Source organism: Siniperca chuatsi, linkage group LG24 (assembly GCF_020085105.1).
Source record: "Siniperca chuatsi isolate FFG_IHB_CAS linkage group LG24, ASM2008510v1, whole genome shotgun sequence".
NCBI classification, from domain to species: domain Eukaryota; kingdom Metazoa; phylum Chordata; class Actinopteri; order Centrarchiformes; family Sinipercidae; genus Siniperca; species Siniperca chuatsi.
The window spans coordinates 7847011-7861115 of record NC_058065.1 but is presented as its reverse complement, the minus strand read 5'-3'; the positions used below and the strand labels follow the sequence as shown (position 1 = coordinate 7861115).

Genomic DNA, 14105 nt, shown 5'->3' with positions numbered 1-14105 from the left:
TGTGTTGTGTTCACTGTCCGAACAACAAACTTCACAAGCGTTAATTTAAGACCCCCTGCTGCATCTCTGACCTGCCTCCAAACACACAAATACAGTTCATCCACATAAAAACAATTGTGTGGCATTTGTACCTGTGCAGATGAAGAACTTAGACTCTCCGACACTTAACTCCACTTTGTTCAAGGAAATGGACACCTGCAGTGCGGCTGTAACAGAGAACGAAAGAGGGATGGAGAAAGATAGAAAGAGAAAACAGACAGAAAAAGAGGGAAATTGATTAGTTATTACAGTCGTAAGAATACGAAACACAAAGGGTTTTCATCATTTGTAGACTGGAGAGACATAATAATACAAAATTGCTTTCAAACAGCATCAGCTTCTTTAGCATTGTGGCTCATTTCCTTCTTTGTACCAGATTTTTATATTATCTGAGTACCATTTTCTAGTCACCATTTACTGCATTTGCGTGAAAGACAGTGTGCGCCTTACATCCAAACACCCTTCTATATAAATAAAAAGCTTCTTAGAAATAACCCAAGTTTGCTAGCTTAAGACACATTGTCCCTACTGAAAAGAACAATTTATATATTTTTATCCAAACTTGCTTTCAAAGTTACTCTTCAACAAAACAACTGAGCTATTTCACCATACAAAGCTCTGGGACAGATTTGCTTGATACCTTCTATTAGGCACAAGGCTGTTTGTGACAAGCTTGTCAGTTTCACAATGAATGGGATTCTTTCAGCCTGAGGTATTGCTATTTGCACTTATCACTCTTGACAATGGTATATGCATTGAACAACAGTGGGATGGGAATTTAAGAAGCTGAGAAATAGCAGAGATCAGTAAATAACTACATAGCACTGGTACTTTCCTTTGGTGACAAAAACTTGTCATGCAAGGTTCTTTACATCCTTAATAACAAATTGAGAGCCTACCACACTTTAGTACAGAAAAAAAGCTAACCAGAAATGTTGCTGAAAGACATCCATTTAACTAATGACACAGTAAAAATGGACAAAAACCTTGCAGTCGATGGCAGTGTCACAAAATTTGCAGAGTCAAGCTACAATCAAAGGCCATTTGTCTAAGCTGGTCTATTGTAAGTGCCACTATAACACCACACAATGGGGGCTCTGGTGGAAGTTTTGTAAGGCTTGAGTAGGCTAAAGTAAAAAGTAGTTAGCTGAAAAAGAGTGCGCATGATGGCTGACATGAATTTGTCAAATGTGAAAAAGAGCTAGAAAGGCAGGAGAAGAGTTGTAGTTACGAAGAGGATCAGACAAAGAAAGGGAGTGTGTGAATGGCAGCACAGCAAGACGGAGCTGAGAATGTGTCTAGATGTCTAATGTGATGAGTAATGATTGGCAACTCAGTGGGGAGAGGGTCATTTTTAGGCCAGAGCCTCTCGACGCAGCGGTAGTCTCGCCACAGCACTGAGTGAAGTGAGATATTTGATGAGCCTGTCATATCTGAGCTCCTCCTTCTTAGCCCTCAGAGCTGCAAGTCTAGTTAGGCTCAAGATCGAACCACACACACACACACACACACACACACATATTCACACACAAATGCTGTATAATACTCTAATGGACGTTAATTCTCTCTACAACGCTGGAAACTTAACAGTGGAGCTCAGGGCGGCTGTCAATAATTGAGGAAATGATGAAATGATTATCTGCAGCTTCTCAGGGGAAGATGGCTGCAGCCAACAGCAGCATCACACTGAAGCTGCTCTCCAGCAGTTATCACTGGGAGCCATCTGTCATGAACTGAGGCTGCCTATAGATGGCAGTAGAGGGGCACTGCCACCTTTGCCTGAGGACGCTACATGATGAGGTTGAGGAGCTGCATTATCAATGTATTTGATCAATTCTGCTGTGTAAATCGACTGTTATAGCACTAAAGAGTCACTGGCAGAGGCTCAGGGAATCACACACACACACACACACGGAATGTATGCTCATGTAGGTCACATTTATGTCTTCAAACATCACATATACAGCCACACACACACACATTAAAAAACAATAAAATGTAAGTCTTTGCACATGTCACTTAGATCAAATGGCATTGATGTATACACTCAAGCACAATCCTAAACACAAACAGTTGCTGTACCAATTGTGCATGGTGGTATATACTAATTTTATGGTACACTGTTTTTTACCACTACCTGCAATTCGTGAGCAGCTCCTCAACTTACTTTAGGAGGAGAACAATGCCACAAAAAAAATCAAGCAACATCTTTGAGTATACTTCATTTTGTTAGTAATTTTCTACTATAAACACACTATATACTTAAAACCTGCTGAGAATTAGTATGTAGTAAAGAACTGAGATACAGCTACTATTCACATACACACACGTAGTGTTTCAAATGAATCTAAATACTGTTCTGGCATGATTAATCATGTCTATTTAACCTGGTGCCCTTCCACACTGCCTGCCTCTGACTTAAGGCAGATTCCAATCAAGTAGTTTAACAGTTTTCAATTATTAATTGATCCTGCTCTGTTCATGCTGTATGTGATTGATCACGTAATAAGTTGCACACAAAACCGAGTAGGCAAAAGAAAAATGGCCTGAGCTTTTTCTGTGCTGCCACAGTCATTGCTGTGAATCATATAATTAAGTTGGAAACTTAACCTGGAAAATATAACTGTTCAGTTGGCATTTTTAACAGTCCCCACAGTGAATATACATTGACATTTTAATGAGAATGCTGACAGGATTTGAAGTATGACACGGGAGAATTTGTTTATTCAACATTGTCTTACCTGGTGGGGACGCAAAGAGACATGCTAATTATATCAATTTTTAGAAATGGAATGTTTTCGGCTGCGTTCACCTGCTTATTACAGAGCTTGGGTCAATATGTTATGAGCCTGGTAGCAATTATCTGTTCCAATTATTAGCTCCTCTAAGAAGCATTGGAGACAAGCAAAATAAGACAACAGAGAAAACCATTGATTGCCATTTGTAATGCGTCTGAGATGGTCGATACCATACATGACTTGCCAGCTCGCCTAACAACACTGAGACTTGAATAATTCCAGCATCAATTATGAAATCTCAACTAACAGGCAGGTTAAAGAGGCAAGACTTTGCCCAGAGAGTAGAAAAGAAAGAAAGAAAAAAAAGACCCACCTCTTTTAGTACCTTGTTGAGCATTGTGGAGCACAACATTTAAGACCTAATTGTTTCAGTGAACTAATTTCAAACCTCAACTTTTTATATTTAACTAATGAGCTTTAAGCAAGACTATGTAACTTTTGGAAGAGGAAAAAACATTTTTCCTTTTACAAATGAAAAGTTAAATCATATGAGTAAAATGCAACCACTTGTGGGTTTTCATGCTACAGTCTTACATGGTTTGTATGACCCATAGCTTATTTTAGCTGCTAATGTTAACTGTTAGCAACCTTTAGAAAGATATTGCTGTGTAACTGACATCTCTGAGACAGTTCACTGACATAATGACTCTTCTCTACTTGCGCTACTGCTACACTACTTTTTAACATTTACTATTATCCCTTAACTGTCTCTTATGGCTAACAGTGGCCACTGTTTAGCAAAAGATACATAGGCTTGCTTCAAAACAAAAAGTCTGGCTCTGTTTGAGATGCTATCCATTTGTCAGAAACAGCAAATATTCTTAAAACTTAAAAGCTGAATGTATAAGCTGCTCTAATCAATATTAGAGCAGCAGTGGGTCAAATGAAAAGCTATCGTAATGTGAAAGGGGTCATTCATATGAACCCACAGAGAATTATCATCCAACTCTGCAGTTATGAAGCATTTTAGCATCTTTCAGCTGATTGTTTTGGTTCAAGGTCCACAAATTTACTGTTTTGGTTCACTGCTCTTATTAGCACCATTTTCAGTGGCAGGCAAGCAGCTGTTTCCAGCCAAAAAAAGCTCTGATAAACTGATTATAGACTACCTACCCACCACCAAACTGTGTAGCACACAGACAAAGTTAGCGACTAGCTGGTGAACATAGTGGCGCATTTAGCCGCTAAAAACAGAGCAAAAAGGAGAGCGAATATTGGACTTACATTTACCAGGTGGACAGAAACACCACTCCAAATAAATGCTAATGTTGCTCCTTGTCTGCTCAATATGTAAATAAGCAACTGTCTGCTATCCCACACACCATGCCAACTTTATACAGCGATATTATCTAACTGTTATGTTTACAGCTTGTTGCCATGTGGCCAAAATAATCAGCGAAGGCAGTTTTAAGTAGTGGCCGGCACTGTCTAGCTAAAGCTGGACTAATCACCGTTAGATCTTCCCTTTGATATCTCTGACTGTCCAGTTTGGCAAAAAAACAACTAAAACACCAACATACAGTGTGCAATTTACTGACATGACAAGTCACATCACTTTTGGATTTGAAGTTCAGATTTTACTACCATTTTTAAGTTACCTCATGCTGCTTTCATTTTGTAAAACTCACCAGTTTGAAATTTCTTTTAACGATGCCAAATCATTATATTCCTCAAATGGAGGTCATTAAGGTCAGCAGTGGAGGAGGTGCTGACTGAGCTGGCCTGGTGACATGATTCAGCGACATCTGGACCCAGTGCAACAGTGTGTGAAACTAAGTCAGCTAAGTCAGTGTAACTAAATCTAGAGCAGACTAAAGCGGGATAAGCGCACCGTTGCATTTAGCAGCAGGCTAAATTCAATGTTTGAATGACAGAGTGGAGAGTGTCCAATCAGCTGGCAGGGAGAGAAGGATGTGATTCTGTAATCCTGTTCTCCATAAAAAGCCCCATTAAAGCCATGGCCAAATAAAAATGCACCACAGAGGACGTGCCTTTGTGTGTTTGTTTATGTTTGTACATGTAAAAGAATGTGGGGGTGTATGTGTACTGTATATCTTTATTTCTGTGTGTGTGTGTGTGTGTGTGTGTGTGTGTGTGTGTGTGTGTGGTGGGTGGGTGAGTGGGAGACTGTGTGTCTGCGTGTTTGTGTGTAAATGTATTAACCACACAGAGCAGATAGGCCCTTAGGCAAAAAATGCTCTGCTTTAATTGTCTGTGATTCTGTGGAGGAGTTCAAGGGAATTCTTCCCTTGAACCAAAGAGAAAGAGAGAGAGTGAGACAAAGGCAAGAAGTGAAAGAGTGGGTACAGCAAGAGAAGGAAGAAGATAAAATACTAATTACTGTACTATGTTTTGTATTCACCCAAACCTGTGTTCCTTATACATTTCTTCAAAGGTGTTAGCAAAGGCAGACAAAAATATTCCCAGTAAAGAATTAGCTTCAAAAACACTAAACAGTCAGCATTCTTTAAAGCTGCAAAGTCTCTCAGGTGAGCAGTGGCACAAGGTACTGAGGGATAGTGCCGATGTCAGTGATTTCTTTGTTAAAGGAATATTCCAATTATTAAAACCTGGGTCTTATTTTGTAGTTTTTGTCATGATTTCTATATAACACTGTACTTACCAAATGAGGTCATGTCAGTTTTATTTAAGTAGCCCAAAATCACTAATTTGCCTCAAAGGGCTTTACAACATACTGTATGCCACTTTCTTTCCTTAGAACCTCTATTTGGATAGGAAAAACTCCACAAAAACTATTTAACAGGAAATAAAAAAGGGAGGGAAAAAAAGCAACAGAAGAGGAACTGAACTGAATAGTAATAGTTAATAAATCAAGTGCAAACATGATGAGAAGTGTGGATCAGAGAAGATGTTAAGCAACTTCCAGGTGCCCCAAAACCTCTTCTGCACAAGTTAATAGCTGAGATCTGAGAACATAGCGACATTGCTACAATGAGGTCAAATGGAGCAAAAAACAGCTTGTAAAACAACAGTTAAGCCAGATTTGCTACAACACTTCATTTGGAGGTAAAACCAAAATTGAACACACCTAAAATGTTGGCAATAATCCCTCATTGCACAGGAAACTGTGTGTGCCCACAACTACAGCAAGTACATATAAAATAAACTAAATATGAACCAGGAAAGTCGGTTTGTAAACTGTGATGGATGTTTACAATGGACCCTTTGGGTAATACGTTGGTGAGCGAAATAATATCATTACCACTAGGAATGGTGGCCAAACAAGTGCCCATATGTTATAAATGACTAGTTAATCAAATTACTAATTCATGTCAGCTGGTGAACCTTTATGCCAGTTCTAATGTTGACATAAACAAGTGTTCCTGAAAGTATTGCAGTTACAGTGAATTACAAAGGAATCAGCATTGGATTGACTCACTTCCATTAAACTGTTAAAAATAATCAGTGTCCTTGCAAAGTAACAGGCTTTTACAAGGAGCACTGAATGCTGGGAAACAGAGTATTGTTATATTGTATATGTTATATTGTTATACCCGAGCCTGTGAAGCAACAAGGACAAGGGAAGGGAGGAGTAAATTATGTTTCATAGCAACACACAATACTTCAATATTCTTTTCACATTCATCTCCTCCAGTGCAGGCAGAAAGATTTGAGTAGAAGGTTTTATACAGTATTACTGTATCAGTATGTTTGATTTCACATAATATAGTAAGCTCTTGTGAATTTGTTGTGGCCAACTTTGCCTATGGATTCATCTGAAGTTGTTTTTAAGTCTGTGAAAGCATACCTGTGTGTTTGCCCATCTGGCTCCCTGTCTCCCTAGTCCTATATATCTGGCTGCATAATAAGCATGCTTTCATGCTGGAGAGGAGGGAAGAGGAGAAGAGAGGAGAGTGCTGGTTCTACTCAGTCAACCATATCCAATCGTGCCGACATACAGTATCAGGCCACGTGTACAGTCTCAGGCACAACCCACAGCTACCTATTATCTTCCCTCTCTGCCGCACACCTTCTCTGTATCTCTGCTTTTCACTCACCAACTGCTTTGCGATTTATGTCTCCTTCCTTAAGCCTCTTATGCCTCAGGCTGCGGTGGCCATGATGGACCTCTCTCTATGTAGATCTCAAAACCCTAAAACTCCAGTCATGCACACACACACGCAGCAGCATGCAAATACACAGATGTTTAATTTTGGACAGATGTGAAATCTTTTGCTAATTAGTAAGAAAATGTAACTTGGTCTTATCTAGCAGGTGGCTAAAATGTCTTAAACTCTCTCTTTCCCTTTGCACATAGAAAACCCCCACTTATTTGTGCAAACATGTATGTATGAGTTGCTACTGTTACCCTCTGTTCCTTATTAACAAGGGCAGTAGTAATACGGGATACAGGAATCTGCATAGTGCAAAGGATATCTGAAGCACGATTGTGCTTATATGACCATACAAGCTTTGCAGGCTTTTTTGCATTTGCATTTGATCAACTGGATTTTTTACCTTTTGACATTTGTGGCTCATCATATCAGTAGATTGGATAAATTATGCAGGCAGCCCCTGGGCCACTCAGTAAATGAATGGAATGAGCCTTAGGGAAAAGCACTTTTTTTGAAGAAAATCAAAATAAGAAAAAATTCAAAAGTTCATCAAAGCTCCCTGAGATGTGTGAAATGTGTGTGAAAATGACTTTTCTTTCAAAAGTATTTAATTACTTTACTTACTTCCTAATAAAAGTCATTAGTTACACTACACCCCTACATCTTTTGAGCTACTTGCATTTATTGGACCAATAAATATTTTAGACCAAAGTTCTCATTACTAGTAGAGATGGTCTTTGTAATTATGAAAGACAAAATCCTTTAAATCCTTTTTGAATAATAATAGAGCCTACAGCAAGGTCCATAACAGGTCACAGAGCTCTCATTGTTCACTTGCTGTTGCTCTCAAGAGATAAGAGGTGCCTACAACTGTCTGTTATCAGCTCCTACTTCTGTGACCAAAAGCTGGAAATAGAGCTTGTAAATCTCCATCGTAGTGCATTGGATTGGAAACACAATCAAATTTAAATTTGATCTTTGAAATAGAAATATCTTTTAATCTTAATGTACTACAGGAAATTAAAAAGGTGCACTGAAAGCACATTTGGCCTGTGTAAGTTGTATTCATGTTTGTTGGGTCATAATTCAGAGATTGTCAAGATGGGCTATGAAAGGTACTATTTTTTGACAAATATTACACTAATAATGAGGTAAAAAAAAGGCTAAATAGTGACCTTAGATCAGTGATGGGCAGGTGTCGTTTGACTGTTCAAGTGAATCAAAAATTAGGGATCCTTGGGGAGATCTGGAAGAAACCGATTCTTAAAAGAGCTTGAGGAAATGTTTAGGAGTTCTTCATACTGTAACCATTAAAAATAACCTCTTTCATAAAGTTCCTTGAACCCTGGTGGAACACTGTCCTGAACCAGTCTCCGCCCTCTAACATATGAAGTTGATCGAGGAAGGAACCTTCGGGCTCTTTATTGATTGACATGCATTGAAGCTTGTAGGACTCACAATACAGTAGTTTTTGGAGATTAACTAGAAATCCTGAAGCCCTCTTGGGTACAGTTATCCAAAGTTTTCTTGGTGTTTATGGCAATACATCGCCAATGCAAGTTACAAGGTGATTTCTTTCAGGTGCAGAATGAACTGCTTATTTTTCCAATGAGATCACTTTTATCAAAACAATTTGCATTACAAGCAAAATGTAAAAAACTGTATCAGAAGGTATGAAGTTGTTATAACGTCAATCTGAGACGCTGTAGGACAATGTCTGTAATATTCCTAAATGTACAATATCGAACACTAAACCTGTTGAAAGCCAGTCAGACAATTGAGGCTGTGTCAGAGGGCAGATGACTTGCCAGAAGGGAAAAAGCTGTGCTTCAAGTGGCAATGCAATCATCAGTAACGATAGAAACAAGGGGGGTTAATAGCCAGGGCTTCAATTCTGGTTTTCAATTGTTACCTTGCAATCAGAGCTTCGAGATGTCAAAGGTGCTGGAAAGTGTGGGCAAACAATTCACCAAGTGACAACTGAGTGTGCACAAGGAGGCAGGCAGACATTCCAATTCACATGTTTAGAGTACAATATGTAAAAAAGAAACAAAAATAATTATTCAAAGACAACCTACAGTACCACTCAGACAAACATAGACTCCAGTATGACCTGGGCATTGTTCCATAACTTCTGCCTTCTTTATCCTCCATCACAGAGATGATTTGTATCCCAGGTTGCACAGAAACTGGAGCATCACACTGTGATAGAGTAAATCCCATTTGCTAGGATATTGTGTTCATATTTACGGAAACATAGGAAAAATGGGGGCCTGTAAACATAGGTGCAAGATAATGCCCTTATCCCCATTCCCTTCTCCAAAATAGAATTATGCTCCAATGAAAATTATACAGAAGCTTTGACCATTTCTTTGGTATTTTTCTATTCTTTCTTGTTCTCTCTGCACTCTGAGTCCTGTGTCCAATCTTTTATTCTTATTTCTTCTTATCTCTGTCACCCTACCATTTCTGTTTCTCGATTTCTTCCCTTTCATCCCTTCTCTCTCCTTCTCTCTTCAGGCTGCAACCTGTTTCTGCATTGGAAACATCAGTGAGTGCGGTTTTCTGCATACGCCAACATCAGCAAGCAGCTGAGAGAAGTCTGGGGCTACAATAAATCCAGGTATGTCACGCAGACAGGATGATTTGCTTCACACCGCCCTAAATTTGACTTCAATTCTTCCCCACACAGCCTATTCTTTCTCAGGACTGGGCATAATATTCATACCTTACCAAGATATGCAAAGTGAAAAAGGATCTGCCTCTTCTTACAGGTGATTCTATCAACTTGAGTCACAGTTTATCTTCAAATACTTTCATAAAGAACAAAAGTGATAACAATGCAGACCGAGACAATGTTATTTAAAACTATGATCAAGCAATCAAAATCAAGGTGTCTATCCATCACCTCGCCAATCTATATGTCAGCCTTAAATGCTAACGATCAGGTGTAAGCTTGTACCATGAATAGAATAAAGTAAGTGGAGCAGCGCTGACAGTGTTAATAAGACGCTTGAGCTGCTCCGTTTTCAAGGATTGTGGCAGTTTCTTCTACGTATTAATAAGGTCATCCATCAATACGAAAAGGTTTCCGTCAAATAATTATGGTAATAAAGCCAATTAAAATGACCAGCCATTTTTCTGAATACAGACAAGCTAATAAAATATATATTAATGAGAGGCCGCCCCTGGCACTTTAGTGTCGCTTAGCAATGCTTCACTGTGGACTTTTCAAAACAGTGTCCTGGAGGTCGACAGAAAAACGACATTATTTAAATGATAGGTTAATGTCATCGGCATCAAAGGCTAATCAGACTTCACTATTATTGTAGCATCTTAGACAGACACGACATTTATGCTACTAGCAGGTACACATTGTTCTGGTTTAGAGGCTGCCACAGACACACATGGCTGCTGCAGCTGTGTCTTTTTTCTCACATTTTCTGCAAATAGGAAATGCACCAGTCACACCAATAATAGTCTGGAGCTGACGGAGATGGAGTCAAAGTGTTTTTTTCTTTGTCAAGAGAATGGACTCAAGCAGAGGTGGGCGAGAGGTTTGCTTATGATGATTCCTGTGAAATTAAACATTTCCTGCCAGTCAAACAAACATTATATATTGATCTTGTGAATGGGCCGACTGAGCTCAGCTGATTATTTCAGATTATTTCACTGGCCCTCTATAAGCACACTGAGATGGGTGAAGCCACGAGTGATGGGAGGCTTTCTACTTCTGTGGGAGGAGGTGACTCAATTGAGTTCAGCGAAGAGTGATTCAGTAATAAAACCGAAAGGCCTTGAAGGCAGTATCTGATTTCCAGGCACTGCTAAGGGAAGTCTCGTAGGTTGCAGGAAAGTGAAGGTCCAACATTCGTAAGAAGCAGACAGATGAGCAATGCAGTGTGTGTACAGCAGTCTATATAAAAGACTCACCAATATAAATAACCATTATTTCTACATGAAAAAAGAGCTTATCGTATCAAATCCTGTACACTAATGTGTCTTATTTTGCCATCCTTTAAGATAAATGGCAGTTTCAGACATACAATCAAAATAAGCAAAACACAAATAGAGGATGAGTGTCATGACTAGGCATAGCAGCCTCAATCACCAAGAATTATTGTGGGCTACTGTCAGCAGAAAGAGCCTTCCAGTGAAGGTATGTAGGCGTTTTGCCCGTCAGATTTACTAAAACATGAAGCAAGAAAAAGATTTTCTGTTGATGCCACTCTTCTGCACTCCAAGAAAGAAGCAGAGGCAAATAAAAATAGAAGTAATCCATTTCTTTATTCAGCAATTCTCCTCCACCAGCTGTTCACGGGAATAATGCCATTTATAACCAAGAAATTTTTAGAGCAAACAAATCACAACAATTATGATTTTGGTTAACTAGTTTTAGCTTGTCATTGCAACAGAACAGTGCATGGTGCAGAATGGACAGGCACAGATGAGGTGATCTGGTAGAAAATAATAAAGTGGTTACTGTAGGTGGCAGACCAGTTGCCAGCAGACTCGGGCTGGTTACCACGCTGGGGCCAGCTCATTATTGCACCTACAGTATGTATTTGTGCAGCATTTTAATATTGACACAGGACATGATTAGTAGCTTTGTGGATGATCTAGAAGTTGCACAAGTGAACAGAATGAGTGTTGACCTTGTGATCAGCCACAGTACATTTTCACACATATTTGTTTGACAAAATCACTACACTCGTGATCCCGGCAGCAACAAACACACAGCTTAATTAAGCTTAAATTGGTTGCACTTTGGTCCTCTTGTCACAAAGGGGCCTCAGCTTTTGAGATGCTATACAGCTTCCTTTCCTCCTGTACTTTCCTCCACAGAGACTACGAGTTCATCTGCACTGACGACCTAAGGTTTCCACTGAGGAAGGGTACTGAATTCAGACTCATTTTTATGGGACAAAGGGTTAGGAGTAGATGACTGGAGCGTGATTATTCATAAGAGCTCTTGTCACTGCATTTTCCCTCTTGCACTAATATGAAACTTTTTGTTTCTGCAGTTCAGACTCAAATGTTCACAGTACTCAAACAACAGCTCAAGCAAAGTCCTCAACACAAAGTAAAGATTTACAATTCTGCTGTCTCCAAGCACAAGATATACACAATTGTGTTTCATCCCCAGCTGGGAGCTACTCCCTGTTCTTTGAACAGAGACTGTTATTTGGTCTCAGCTGGCTAGTCAGACTCCCTTTGACAATATGCAATTCTGCGAGACTGCCCCAAAAATACAAAAAATAATTTGACTGTTGCCACATTCGACCACAAAACACCCCACCTGCAAACATATGAAAGCAACATTGTCTGCTACATCTGTTAGAAATGTCAATTTGACAAGATACAAGATTTGTCAATATGTGTAATGCACATACAAAGTACATCCAAGCACTTTGCTAACACTGTTAGAAGAGTCACCTTTCAAAATATCTCCAAACATTTCCATCTTCGTGCAGAATCCAGATTCAGAAAAACCATCTTGTGCCAAAAAACTAGAGCGAAGCATCAAAACTGATCACTGAGGTATGCCTGTCTGCTACGCCTGTAAGGGCTGTAATCTTAATTCTCATTTCATGCATGCTGGAGAATGAGCGAAGAAACATGTTTTTTTTTTTCTGTGGCGAAGCGATCATTGCCGCAGGGATTGAAATGGCACGGTGGTGGGTTGATTATTCTCCTGCCACATCCTGCCAGTGGCTGTGACATGGCTTTTATCTCAGGCCTCTGGATTAATTCAGTCACAAAGGAGAGGTCACTGGCTCCTGCCAGGCCTGAGAGAGGAGACTCTTGGGATTACGCGAGGGGGAGTAGGACAAGGCAGAAATGTCTTCTTCCGGCCTTTCTGCAATGAAATTCAAAGGTTTAAGGTCAACAGTCTCCCTAATTGGGAGGATACATCCCATGACAATACTGGCGCAGACAAATTAAAGCTGGAATTCCCTGCTAAATGGAATTCTCTGCACTGTAAACTGAATTATACTCATTTACTGAATTCTGTTGCTGAATGGGATAACGCTGGGCTCTCAATTTAAGTATGAATGGGATTGGATTCTAAATCCCAATTACATTGAACTGGCAATGAATACGCACCAAGAACAAGGTAGGATTTGATGTGTTTATACAATGAGTCATGCAGCTGTATGCTTATGAATTGAATTACATTTGAATTTCATACAGCTCACATGGCTGTGAAAGTGCAGCCAGGAAATAGAATGTATCATGACATGTACGGTAAATTAATATTAAATACTTTCAGCCTACATTCATAAATCCACCAATAATTTTCCTATAAAGAACAAGGCTAATAATGAGTAGAGTTTTTTCACTTGGAAGATCAAAAAAAAGGCATAGTCTGAGCTAATGACATTCACTTCTCTGATCTCAAGATCATTGCTTCAAAGGCTCAACCTGTATTATTCACTTTTCAGCTTGTCCAATTCCTCCCACTCCAGTACACTTTTGTATTTCTATTTCCCTTTCTACCTATCACCCTTAATTTTACTCAAGTCAGAGCCTTTCATCTTTCCCCTTTCTTGCTTCATTGTGCAATGAATTGCCTGTTCACCTTTTCTGATTCATTTCGGATATCATGTCTGTCTGTTGTTCACTCCCCCTCTCTCTCACTCTCTGACAGTTTTGTGGTTGTCCATGCGGTGCTCCTGACAGAAGCTGCCACCAACTGTCACCGTGGCCTGGCCAACCAGGAATTCAGGATGCCAGGACCAGGCGCCATTGAGTCACATCACGCCAGAATAAATATTACTCAAAACTTTCTCTCCCTTTCTTCTTTCTGACCCATCCACACATTATTTCTACATTAGGATCAAGAGTCGTAGAAAAGGTTTCAGTCGTAGTCATCTGGACACTGTTTTCAGAATCAAGACATTTCGGCTCCCATCTGGAAGTCATTCTCAATTGAGCCGAAACGTCTTGATTCTGAAAACAGTGTCCAGATGACTACGACTGAAACCTTTTCTACGATGGAACATTCCTGGACGAATGAGGGACTACACCGTCTTATTAGGATCAAGAGGCAATATCAGCCCAGTCAATAGGCACTGACATCTTTTTGCAAACACCACAAACATTTTGAAATATTTAAACTATTAATCAAGATGGTATTGCTTTTATGCCAAATGTGAGTCTTCAGTATAGACATGCTAGTGGCTCTGTG

The 14105-nt window shown here is 39.6% G+C and overlaps 1 protein-coding gene across 3 annotated transcripts in view; it reads right to left on the bottom strand.

Moving 5' to 3' along the window:
* The window catches only part of LOC122872205 (neural cell adhesion molecule 2-like), a 277482-nt gene that overhangs the window by 95307 nt on the left and 168070 nt on the right, over positions 1 to 14105 (bottom strand). For all 3 annotated transcript variants that reach the window (XM_044188127.1, XM_044188125.1, XM_044188126.1), the window contains exon 2: positions 132 to 206. In XM_044188127.1, coding sequence (XP_044044062.1) covers positions 132 to 206 — 75 coding nt within the window. The remainder of the gene's footprint in view (positions 1 to 131; positions 207 to 14105) is intronic.